The sequence below is a fragment of the Hevea brasiliensis genome, chromosome 6, assembly GCF_030052815.1.
Source record: "Hevea brasiliensis isolate MT/VB/25A 57/8 chromosome 6, ASM3005281v1, whole genome shotgun sequence".
Lineage (NCBI taxonomy): Eukaryota > Viridiplantae > Streptophyta > Magnoliopsida > Malpighiales > Euphorbiaceae > Hevea > Hevea brasiliensis.
The window spans coordinates 101,986,103-101,998,667 of NC_079498.1; the positions used below are offsets into that span (position 1 = coordinate 101,986,103).

The 12,565-nt window shown below is 31.0% G+C and overlaps 2 protein-coding genes across 6 annotated transcripts; one reads left to right on the plus strand and one right to left on the minus strand.

Annotated features, from left to right (window-relative positions):
- Nucleotides 1-1,345: 1,345 nt before the first annotated feature.
- Nucleotides 1,346-4,510, minus strand: LOC110632019 (FCS-Like Zinc finger 10). Of its 5 annotated transcripts, none has more exons than XM_021780108.2 (3): nucleotides 4,264-4,510; nucleotides 1,995-3,077; nucleotides 1,346-1,892 (listed from the first exon to the last, which is right to left on the minus strand). In XM_021780108.2, the coding sequence occupies exons 2-3, from the start codon at nucleotides 2,975-2,977 to the stop codon at nucleotides 1,739-1,741; spliced, it is 1,137 nt and encodes a 378-aa protein (XP_021635800.1). In that variant the 5' UTR covers nucleotides 2,978-3,077; nucleotides 4,264-4,510; the 3' UTR covers nucleotides 1,346-1,738. The 5 variants fall into 5 exon arrangements, with proteins under 5 accessions (XP_021635800.1, XP_021635801.1, XP_058004880.1 ...); XM_021780109.2 differs by having other exon boundaries at nucleotides 1,995-3,080; XM_058148897.1 differs by lacking the exon at nucleotides 4,264-4,510 and adding an exon at nucleotides 4,004-4,249.
- Nucleotides 4,511-8,222: 3,712 nt separating this feature from the next.
- Nucleotides 8,223-10,549, plus strand: LOC110632020 (trihelix transcription factor ENAP1). The gene is made up of 2 exons (XM_021780110.2): nucleotides 8,223-8,417; nucleotides 8,794-10,549. The coding sequence occupies exon 2, from the start codon at nucleotides 9,133-9,135 to the stop codon at nucleotides 10,375-10,377; it is 1,245 nt and encodes a 414-aa protein (XP_021635802.2). The 5' UTR covers nucleotides 8,223-8,417; nucleotides 8,794-9,132; the 3' UTR covers nucleotides 10,378-10,549.
- The last annotated feature ends 2,016 nt before the right edge of the window (nucleotides 10,550-12,565 follow it).

The following is a 12,565-nucleotide window of genomic DNA, read 5'->3' on the forward strand; positions in this document are numbered from 1 at the left end:
TGATTTATAAGTACTAAAATAAAAAGTTAGATCCTCAATTTATTTCTTTTAGCGTACAAACTTAACTTATAAGCTAAAAAAATTATTGTAAATAAATAAATCAACTATATTTAAAGCTTATAAATTGATTTAACCATCTTATAAGTAAAAATAAACACTCTTTAAGTTTCAATATATATATATATATATATATATATATATATATATATATATATATATATATATATATATAAAATAGTTTAGCTAATTAAGTTTAGTTACCAAAATGAAGCATTCACATCCACACCTCAAATGTTAGGGCTTGAAATTATTTTCTAAAAGAAAAGAAAGAGGAGTTGTTTTCTTAAAAATAAAGAAAAGAAAAGAAGAGTAGTTAGGGGATGGAAAACTGGAATAACATTGACATGTCACATATTTATGTAAAATCTCTATGTTGGTCAGTTTATTCTCTCAACTACTGCCTAGCTATCATATATTTGCATGGGGAAGGAATCAAAACTATTGAAGTCAAAAGATTAATAAAATTAATTAATTAACTGCTTATCAAAGGACCATTTCATTTTATTCTTTACAAAGGGTATTTTGAAAGTTTGAACATCCCATCATCATCCTTGCTCTGTTTATTCTTTCTTTACAGGAATATAAGAATCTTATGCTTGATTTCACAAGCTTTGGGTGATAAAAGAAAGATTTATCAGGTTGGTAACCACCCTTCTTTGTTTCAGAGACTCGTGATTATTATTATTATTAGAAGCCATAATTTCTTGGTTTAGCTCTAATCTTTCAAAATCCCTTAATTTTCAATCATCAAATTGGTGGTTTTGGTTCCTTGATCATGGCAGACATTATTGTATAAATTTATTTAGTTTTACTATTTATGCCTAAAGTTTATGTTCATGAGCCCCACCACTGCAAATGGTTGGCTTCCCAGCCATTGACTAGCAAGTGTGTGTGTGTGGCATTCAAGGCTCCCCAGCACCAGACAATTCCATAGACTCTCATTCTGGCCTTTTCAAAAGCGTGGCTGTGATCGTCAACCAAGTTGGTGTTTCCCAAACAATGAAAAATTGATTGTTCCAAATTGCAAAATTACTTGCCAATCAGATAATACAAATATCAATATGGGGTTAAGATACAGAAAGAAAAGGCTAGACACTAACACAGAGAAATGTGAAGTTGATATAGAAACATGCATAAATGCCTAACAGCAACTTTTTCTTTGATATGGTAACAAATACAAATAGTTGTTGGCCACTAAAGATGCAATTTATCAGAAGCTGGAAATGACTGCAGAGAAATTTGATTGATCAAAATTTCTTCAACTGAGTATCTAGAGAATGTCATATGGTATATAATGATGAGAAGCTTTAATAATGAGTTCAATTGGTTCAAAAGGCAACTACATGAACTCTTGATAAAGGCAGGACAATGAAAAATGTAAAGAAAACTGATGAGTGAGGGCTCTTGGCCACTTCTAACCCATCTAATAGAAAACATAGAATCACAACAATCTAAGATAATGTTTATGCCTCAACTACAAAAACAGAAACTCTATGCTTGTTGCTGCTCAGGAATCATCGATGCCTTGAAAGCTGAGACACAATCAGAAAATAGTATTATTCAACCTTGTAATCATCCATGATAGCAAGCAGATACACATAAACAGCCCTTTGGAAACAGATGATCCAGTTGTTCATCACCAGACATGAGAGTCTGAAGGGGGAGCAACATCAGCCCATTATATAACAATGGGCACATTTGTTAGGAAAAGATCTTCATCATAGCTGGACGCAGGAGAGCTTTTGGGGGAAGCATTACAAGTTTTCTCTGTTTCATCCTCGACAAAAATTTCTTCACAACGGCAATCAAAACTGCAAAATGCTTTCTCACCTCTACAAAACATCAAAAGCCACAATATGTACATGATAACAAGCTAACTTCAATGGTCAGAAACAGAAGTAAGGCACTTCGTACACAAAATTTTGAGGGCATACCTGTAGATATAAATGTCATCTCCTTTCTCCAACACTTTTTTGCAAGAATAACAGAAACTCAAAAACTTATCAGATGGATAAGGAGTTGGACCCTCCAGGCAATTAGCCTCTTGAGGCAATTCAGACCCCAGATTTTGTGTCTTGTCAAAATTGAACAACTCATTTGTGTGACATTCCAAAATACAGTCACCAAAAATGTGAGTTGTTTTAGGGTTTGGACCATAGGAAATTATACAAGTATAATCCTCAGAAAGCTCAATCTCACGTGCAGAGATAGAACCTACATACCCATGGCTAGAACCAATGGGTACTGGAAGCGAACTTGATTTGCTTTCCAAAGAATTATCAGTTCGTGCACCTTCACCACTAAACAGTGATAAACTTGTTACAGTATTAGTTCTATTCTCTGAACAAAACTTTTTAGAACTCAAAGGGGAATTGGGGGATAAGCTAATTGGAGAAGAAATTTCAAAGGGTTTAGGTTCCATCTGGACTCTATCATTCCCAAAGAGAGAATCAGAATCAGATTTACCTAATTTGGGGTTATGAGTTTTGGTTTGTGATGGTAGCAAAAGCATGTAGTCTCTTGGCAAAGATACAGAGTAGCCAGTCTTCACCTGTGATCCAAATATTATATTCTTCCTCTTTGGTGAACTAAGAACTTCACCAGTTGATTTGGTTTCATCAACAAGTAAATTTATGATGCTGAGACCTACTTTACTGCAATCCCATTTCTTTTGATGGCCATCCTGGGTTGGAAATCTTGGAGACTTGTGGCTAAATGGGTTGCTAAGATTGGAGAAAAAACTGAAGTCAAGAGGAGATTTAGGGCTCCTAATTGAGTCAGAATCTGATGAACCTCTAGAACCGAACCCCACAAAGAAACCAGGAAAATTGAAAAATGAGCTGCTTATGTGTCTCAGGCTAGAAGCATCAAATTGGCAATGGGATTCTGAAGCAGAATCAGCCATTAGTTTGAACATGCATGCTCCTTCCTAGTTCCTAGTTCCTAACATGATCTGCTTCTCCTTCTAAGCATAATTAAGAGCCTCTCAATGCTTGAAGCAAAATACTGGCAATTTCCTGCTGTAATAGTCGAAGTTAATAGATCAAAGAAAAGCAGAGAGCATCAAAATCAATAGAAATTGTGACAAAACTGTCAAGAATTAGCCTGAGAAATGAAGCATTTAAAAGAGATGTGTAACAATGAACAACATATCACATAATTGTTGCCCATGATGGCAAATCTTTGGTTACATTAAAGCTCCAAAAAGATTTTGAAACATTTATGAGCTTTAAATGAAATCTGAGAACCACATTCAAAACAAGTCACTAACAATAGAACTTCGCTTATAGACCCATAAACGTCACGATATAATCTATAATCAATAAAAGCAAAAGATCTTAAAAACCCAGAAACCAGTGAATAAATTCAGGACTAGGAATCCTATGACTGCAGACCATTAAAGAGAGACATAAAAGAGGCATAAAGATCTCTTAAACACAAATCAACAATAAAACTATTAAAACAAGTAATAGCAATCAGCAAACTTGTAAGTCACGAGCATGCAACAATTCAACATGTAAGGCAAAGGCTTGAGAAACATTAGTTTATAATATTTTCATACACAAAGAAGGACTAATGCAAGCATATATATGGAAATAAATAAATCTAGGCCTATAAGTCATCAAGACGGGGAATGGTCCAGAAAACAGTAGATCAAGAATCCCCCAAGTCCCCAACTCTCACTCCCTTTTCCCCAGAGAGAGAGAGAGAGAGGCATAGAAACAACAGAAGAAATGCATTACATTCTTACTGAAAGAACCTATATCAGAGAACTTTTCTATAAAATGTATCACTGAATGACTACCCTGATCATATGCATCACCAGTGCTATAAAACACAAAGATTTAGATTTTCACAGGAAATAAATCAAAATCAAGCATGCACAAAAAGTGAAAGGATGGAAAAGATAAAAATACCAAAAATGGAAAATTAATTACTTTACCCCTCAAATTCCTCAGAGGGTGCTTAAAATTAACATCAGATCAATGTCACACAGAGATCCACAGCTTGCATAAAACAGAACCTCAAAAACACCAAAAACCAAGTAAAATAATCTGACAAAAAAAAAGAAGTAGAAGAACTGTGGCATCAAATAGAGGCCAAGGATAGAAACTTCAAAAATACCCAAGAACTAATGCATCAAATGGATCATCGATATAAGCTATAAAATCAAGCAAAATAGGAGAAACATGAAAAAACCACCTGGGTTTCCCCTTCTTAAAACTACATAGAAGGGCCGGACAGAAACACAAATGCAAGTAGAGACACGTACTGAAGTGGACAAAGCACGAGCACAACTCCCCCTATATATTTCTCATTTCAGCTTTATTTTTTATTTCAATTTTATTTATTTTTATCACTTCTCTAGCATAAAAATCAGAGCAGCAGTGAAGCACTGAGACTTCTGTAGTTCTGAGACACACACACACGGAGCCACCCTCTCTCTCTCTCTCTCATATGATTAAGAAGAAATACGTATGGTACACAGTATTGTATTAAACTACGTATATTCCATGTTTTATAGCACAAGACAGGACAGCTTTTCTTAAATTGTATGCCATTCACGCCCAAAGAAGTTGTACACTGCAAATCTGGCTACAGATTGTGAGAATCAGATCCCTGAAAATACAATGTTTTAGAACTACCTTTTGATTTTCCTTTTCAATTTTGTTTGAATGACAAGCAAATCTCTTTTCCCACTTATCTTCAAATAAATTTAAAATTAATAATATTTTAAAAAATATTTTATTTTCTTAATTTAAAAAAATATATTTCAAATCACGATACAAGACAAAGCTATCTATGTAAATGTTATCAACCTCATTTTATAATTACGAGGCTATTAATTCATAATATAAAATAAAATATTTAATAAATTTACAATTAAAAATTTAGTAATTAATTTACTTAATAAAATATAAAAAATAAAATTTTAATTTATTTTGATGTCGCATAAATTATCAGGAGATGATGCTTCTTATTATATAACTTAAATGGCAAGTAAATGATAAGTAGATGTGGTCACGATTGATAAAGAGTGGGGTCCACAAAAAATGGTGCTTGTGTTCTATACCTTAAATTTTCTGCGTGTAAAATAAAAACACATTTTCAAGAGTTTAAGAGGAGTCAGCACTAAAAGACAAAATAGGAGTTGTTGTTTTCGAGTGACCAAACGGCTGAGTCTACCGATGTTTTCTGTTGTGTTAATGGCGAAATTCTGAGGGAAAATTTACCCACAATGCCCTTTACTCGGTTACATAATATTTATTATTTTAATTAAAATTAAATTTTTTTATATATATTATTTAATAATATAATATAATATTTATATTAATATTTAAAAATTAAAAAATAATTCATAAAAAATTATTTTAATTAATTTTTAAAAATTAAAAAAATATTTTATTTATAATTAATAAAATTATATCACTATTTTTAAATTTAATAATTAATTTAATAATTATTTTTATATAATATTTTTATTTTAATTATTATATAAATAATTAATTATTAATATTTAACCGTTAATGATAAAATTTATTAATTATTATTATTTCTATTAAGTAATATTAATTATTTTAATAATTATTAATTATTTTAATAATTAGTTATTAAATATTAATTTTTAATAATTAATTATTTATATAATTATTAAAATAAAAATATTTGATAAAAATAATTATTAAATTAATTATTAAATATAATAATAATTAAATATTATTGACATTAATAAAAAAATTCTTTCAATTTCTATAAGTTATGAGAGATAATTTTTTAAAAAAATATTTTTTTTAAATTAATATAAATATTATATTATTAAATAATATAAATAAAAAAAAGTAATTTAATTTTATTTAAAATATTAAATATTATTTTAAAAATTATTATTGAATAAAATTTTAAAATAATTAATATTATGTCGTCTAATTAATCTAACTCTGAACTAACGGCGTGAACATGGCTTAGAGCTCATGATTTGGTGGGTCCCAGAAATGGACCCCACAACCGCAAAGAGATATGAGAGCTTTGTGATGAATTATGATTCCCATTAAGGCCCTTGAGAAAATTATATTATAAAGTCGTTTTTATTCACAGTTTGCTCTTGTCGTTTTGTGTGAGTCAGCTTTTTTAAAATTTTTAAACATCCTTTTTTTTTTGTATAATCAATCAATCAAAAGTGCAAATCACACGCGTCGATTTGTATTGTTCTAATCCAACGGTCTAGATTGGGAGATTCTCTGTGAAGAGTTCAGATCATCTGACGGGAAACCAACTCCTGCAGTGGGGTCCACCACTCGTGTTTGGCATGTGATGGAGTGAGGATTGAATAGGGATTTTGGAGTGACGTAACATGTTTGTTGTGGCTCACAATTTATTACGATTGTGGAAAATTTGGCACGTGCGTTAAATGGAACAGAAAATATCTTTAAATTTTATTATTATTAACATTTTTTATTTTATATTCTGAAAAATAAATCAAAGCATATTTAATATTTATTTTTATTTAAATACTTTAATATGTAATCAATAAAATTTTCAAGTAAATTATTATTTCGATTTTAAATATTATTATTATTATTATTTTAATACTTTTATTTTTTATTTTAAAAATTTTAAATTAATATATTATTTAATTCATTAGTTTTAATAAAAGTATTTTGATATTTTTCATGAAATATCAACAATTAAATAGATTAAAATAAATTAAATGACTAAAGCATTTAATGAAAATAAATTTTAGAATTTTCCAATTTATTTTTTTAAAATAAAATAACGAAAACTAATTATAAAATATAACAAATAAGAAATAATTTACCCATAGGCTACTTTTTGTATGGGAAGAATAGTGATTTAAAACAAAAGTTATAAATTATTTAAAATATATTAATTGGTCAATACCAATTAATGTAGGACTAAAACCCTATGTAGGTTAGGATTCTTTTACTAACCCTTTTATCTCATTCCATATATGACCAACTTTATCTTTTTTAAAACCATATTCATTAATGAGTGGATCTTTAAATTATATTGATTAAATCATTTACATAATAATAATTTAACTTTTTATAATAATTCTAATTAAATTCAAACTTTAAAATTCTAAATACTATTTTTATTTTCAAAAAATAATTTATATATAAAAAATATTTTTAATGAAAAATATTAAAAAATATTTTTCATAAAAATATTTTTCGTTAATCGATTGTAATAATAAAGTAATAGTATGTATTTATATCATATATGTATAAATGTTTTAATATTTCAGTAAAATTATCAATGTATATAAAATAAGAAATGATTTAATTTTTTTTCTAGAAAAATATTTTTATTGACTATTTTTTAAGTGTCCTAAACCCTAAAAATTATAAAAATTATTTTTTCGTGAAATAAATAAAATCTTAATATTAATTTTTCTAGCGAGTATAATCGAGTGCATCTAATATAAATTCATCATCATATGAGAATAAATTTAATGATCACTAATCAAATATTTGTGTTGAGATTTGTGTAAAATTAATTGAAGTATATATAATAAATATATGAATCTAAATACAAATATTTAATTTAATAATTATTAAATTAATATTCATACGAGTTTGAACTTTCAATAGTCGCATTAGTGCAACATTGCATTTGTTAAGACTCATTAGATACGATTAGTTATTATTAAATTTGTATCAATAATATAAAATATTTTTTATATAGTGCATCCAGTTAAACTCAACCTTGTGTAAGAATAAATTTATAACCGTTAAATCAAATATTTTATATCAAGGTTTATGTAAAGTTAATTAAAGTATATTTAATAAAGACACAAATCTAAATGTAAATATTTAATATAATATTACATAATTTTATATAATATTAACAATTCTCAATATAAAATTAATGATAAATAAATATTTATTGAATTTTAACAAGGTAATATTACATTACTTAGAAAAATTATTTTAATGTTATTGAATTAAAATTTACGGTAATTTATTTTTTATATAAATAAGAGTAGAAAATAATAATGTAAATATAAAAAATAAATGAGTTAAGATGTAGGCCAACTTGTAAATTACATCTGATCTGACCATGGGGAAACTTGGGCCGGATTTTTGGGCCACCAAAATCACATTGAAAGCACCGGGCGTAAGGTAGCTGCAACCCTTCCTTAATCCCCAATTTTTTTTCTGTCCATTTTCACATTTCTTGTGCTTTTCATCTTTGATTTTATAGGAGACTTGTATCCATTTGTCTTCCATTCCTTAACTCAGGGGTTTTGTTTACAAGCTTCAATTAATGTTTAATTCGTGAGAAAGTTCGCGATTTTCACTTCTTTCAAGTATTCAATGTGATTTTTCTTTGAGGTAAGAGACACGGGCTTTGTTCTTCTTTTTATTATGATTTTAGCTTAAAAATGGGTTTTATGGGTCTTTTTTTTGTTTATTTTGAATGATAGGGTCTGTTTTCATGGGGTTTTGATCATGTGGGAAGAGAAGAAATGGTAACTTTTAGCTCAAAAAATTTGGGGTCTTTTGAAAAAGAAAATTTGAGGGCTTTGTTTCTCCTAGATTTGAATTTGATATGGAATAAGCGAGTCTGGTGATCTTGAACTAGATTTTTAAAAAAAAATTTGTTTGGTGGATGATGTATTATATAATTTTATGTTTTTACTATATGTTCTAAAATTTTAATTTTTTTGGGTCTGGTGCGATGTTTCTCGAGTATTTGGTCGTCTGGAAGTGAAAAGTAAGATTATCTGTCAGCAATATTCTTGGGTTTTTGCTGTTTCTGGGACTGGGTTTATATTACACGATAAAATTGTGGAACTAAATATGGCACCAGAAGCTTTTGCGGTGTGTTGACTTGTGAATACTGATTTGGTTAAGAGCAGGGAAGTTGAAATTGGGAGTGGAAAGTGAGATACTTTGGGGATGAAAGGAATCATAGTTGGTGTTGGGAGGAGTTGGATTTTAAAGTGAAGAAAAATTGGTAATTTGAAGTTATTTAGAGGCTGTAGTGGATTCGTAAAGCGAGTTTTTTTTAGGTTTACTCGTTCTTGAGGTTGAATTGTGCTTAAAAATGGATGACACTGAGGATGATGCAAGGTACCCCCCAAACCCATATGGTGTGAATCACCAGCAGGGTTATGGTTCTTCAAATCGACAAAAACTTCCTGTGAAGAATGCTCCATATTCCAGGACAGTTGGTAATCAATATGTTGATGTTGATGAAGAAGACGAGAATGAAGAAGAAGAAGAAGAAGATGAAGAGGAGTTGGGAAAAGACTATAGAGAGAATAATCAAAATAATGGTATCCGGTATGTGGGAAAAGATGTGGATGATGGTGAGGAGGATGAGGATGACGATGATGATGAGGATCCAGATGTTGATGAAGAAGAAGAAGAAGAAGAAGAAGAAGAGGATGAGGAGGGCAATCAAAAGAATTATAGCAGGAGGATTGATGATGTTGATTTGGAAAAGCATCCTAAAAAACGAAAGCTAAAAAGCTTAGTTTCAAGCTATGAATTTGCTCCTCGTGTCCCGGCACCTCCTGTTACAACCTCATCAGCTCCAAAACCCTCATTTGCTGGGCGTAATCCACTCACTGATTGGACTGAGCATGAAACTTTTGTTTTGCTGGATGCTTGGGGTGATAAATTTTTGCAACGTGGGAGGAAGAGTCTTCGTTCTGAGGAATGGCAAGAAGTTGCAGAGAAGGTATCAGAGGTATCAAAGATTGAGAGAACAGACACGCAATGTAGGAATCGTTTGGATACATTGAAAAAGAAGTACAAAAAGGAGAAGATTAGTCTAGCAGAGACAGGTGGCAATAGTAGCACATGGGTTTATTTCAAGAAGATGGATATGCTAATGTCAACATCTGCACAGCAAGGCGGGCTTTCATGTGGGGTGGACTCAGGAGAGTATGTGTTCATGAACCCTAGAGTATACCTAAACCGTGCAAATGGGTTGGATGAGATGAGGGATAGTCCAGGCAATTCAGAATCAGCTGATGAGGCAGAGGATGATTCAGATGGACTTCCACCAAAGAAGAGAAAGTCTGGAAGGGACCGCAGTGAAAGATCCTCATTTAGATTGCTGGCAGTGGCAGATTCTATTCAGAAATTTAGTGAGATATATGAGAAGATCGAGAATAATAAAAGGCAGCAGATGTTGGAACTAGAGAAGATGAGGATGGATTTCCATAGGGATTTAGAAATGCAGAAAAGACAGATAATGGAGAGAGCACAGGCTGAAATAGCTAAAATTCGGCAGGGTGATGATGATGAGAATGATCTTTCTGCTGATAATGCCAGTGGATAATGTTTCTAGATCTGATTTGCATCTGTATCATTAATTAGCACATTTGCTGGTTGTTGTTGTTGTATAATGCTGAGGCCTTCTTTTACTCTTGTAAGGCAATTGAATTGTTGGCAATATTGTATTAGCTATAACAGAGGAAATAATAGAATGTTTGAGGATTTATTCAATCAAATTTACTCCTAGGTAGATGTAATCAGCCTATTTTTTAGTTTTCTTATTGATTGCAATTGTAATTGCTGGCAACTGAGCTGGATCTTGTGATGGAAGATCTGTGAGTTTCTTTGCCATGATTACAAGTTTGACAATTTAAGTTATTCAGTGCCGAGGCTGATTTCTTTTAGATTTTATTTCTTCCTTTAAATGGACTAGTTTCATAAAATAAAAACAGGATCTATGGGAAGGCAAATTAGAGCTATTAAACAAAAGGTGAAATTTATTTGAAATAAATTATTTGCAAGAAAATAATAAATTCTCACACAACTCAAGCAAGAATTTTGTGCAAGATGTTTGGAAGATCATGCAACCTGATCTAAAATGGTCTTTTAAGGATCTGAACTATTGTAAAGGAGAAAGTGCATCCTGAAGCATTCTTGCCCCATCTTATGTTTTGTGGACGAAGAGTGATAACATAAAAAATGAAAAACTAATGATAAATAAAAAGCACCAAGCAAACTGGTATGACAGATGAAAGCTGCCATGTAAAATTTCCATTTCAGTCCCAATAATAAAGGCTATATCCATATTGGAATAATGAGCTTGCATTTGCTGTATATGTTTGTGCTTCACATTATGTAATTTCATTTGACAAACATGTATTTCTGATATTAGTTTCTCATGATATGTTAGCCCTCTGATACCAACTCGAACCCTCATAGTAATGGATTGTGTCCATATAGATTTCAAATGGTTAAGTTCTGCACATTATCCCATTTTGAATACAGCACAACTGTCCTTGTTCCTAATACGTTCAGTTCAAAGAGGAATGATGTTGGAATAGGATTTCCATTAGAGTGTCTGGTACACCTTCGAAGTTGGGAAAAGCCATGACATCAAGCTTGCAGGAATAGACTCCTCTGTTTCCCAGTCATACCAGGGATCAAAGTTCTGTTGGTAAAGTTTCATTTGTCCATCAAGCCCCACCAAATCGAAGGGACCTAGTACCAACAAAAGCCTGTTCAAAGACCCAGTTTATATTTTTGCTGATGATTTAAGCCAAACAGCAATAGTAACTTTGTATCATACACAGGATGCCGCTTCTTAATAGGAAAAAAAAGAGAGTTCTGTACTGCTTCAACTTTGCCTCAACCAAAATTCCAGTGATTTTCATATTTGAGCAGTTCTGCAGGTGCTTGGCTGTTCAAATGAATGTTTGTTGGGTCTCTCTAACACATTATGCATCAAAATGAGCTAGTGTTTCACACTGCTTCTAAATTTGCAGAGGTCTATTAATTTTCACCACAATAATGTAAGCTATGCCTTGCAGTTGGACCTGCAGTCGAGAAGTCAACCACTTAGCTAAATTATGGCAAATTCAATGAAAGAGCAAAGCAGACAAGCTATTTCAGAAAGTCTTACTGTAATGCAAAATTATAATGCATATGTCATCAGATAACGGAAGATTCAATTCTGCTCCAGAATTTCATTAAAGGCTCTCTCTCTCTTCCCTAGGACATTTCGTTCTCTTTAATAAGATAAGGAGGAAGGTTAGTTGACCCATGAAAATGACTTGCAATGCTGTTTCTAATTGCTTCAAATGTGAAATTTTTTCAAGTATGTTAAAGAGAATCAAGACAGAGGAATGCTCTTACATATATAAAAGGGATCCCACTCCTACTTTACTTTCCAAGTGGCTTCATATGTGTTAAACATTTTTATGACTAGAACTACTTAATTTTACTTGTAAGGAAAAAAAAAAAAAAACTAACTATAGAATTGACACCATCTGCAGCTTTATGGTTTTAAGTGATCAGAAAATCGACTTTTGGGAATCATATAGCCCATCTCCTGCGATGATTCTCTGATTTATTATAATTTTCTACTTTTTCTCAAGTAGGAGCACTAGTCCAATTTCCTTAACTTGATGTTATTTACATTAGCTCAGTGACTGTTAAGTTCACTAAATATAAACAAAAAAGGTGCAAGCCCCTCATAGCAGATATTCTTCTATTTGATTATTACTTCAGATAAC

What these genes read in the sequence shown, in the direction of transcription:
- LOC110632019 (XM_021780108.2), bottom strand. Translation starts at nt 2,977, where the DNA reads ATGTTCAAACTAATGGCTGATTCTGCTTCAGAATCCCATTGCCAATTT. An exon ending in GATGACATTTATATCTACAG is followed by an intron (nt 1,893 to 1,994) that starts GTATGCCCTCAA and finishes GATGTTTTGTAG; the next exon opens with AGGTGAGAAAGCATTTTGCA.
- LOC110632020 (XM_021780110.2), top strand. Translation starts at nt 9,133, where the DNA reads ATGGATGACACTGAGGATGATGCAAGGTACCCCCCAAACCCATATGGT.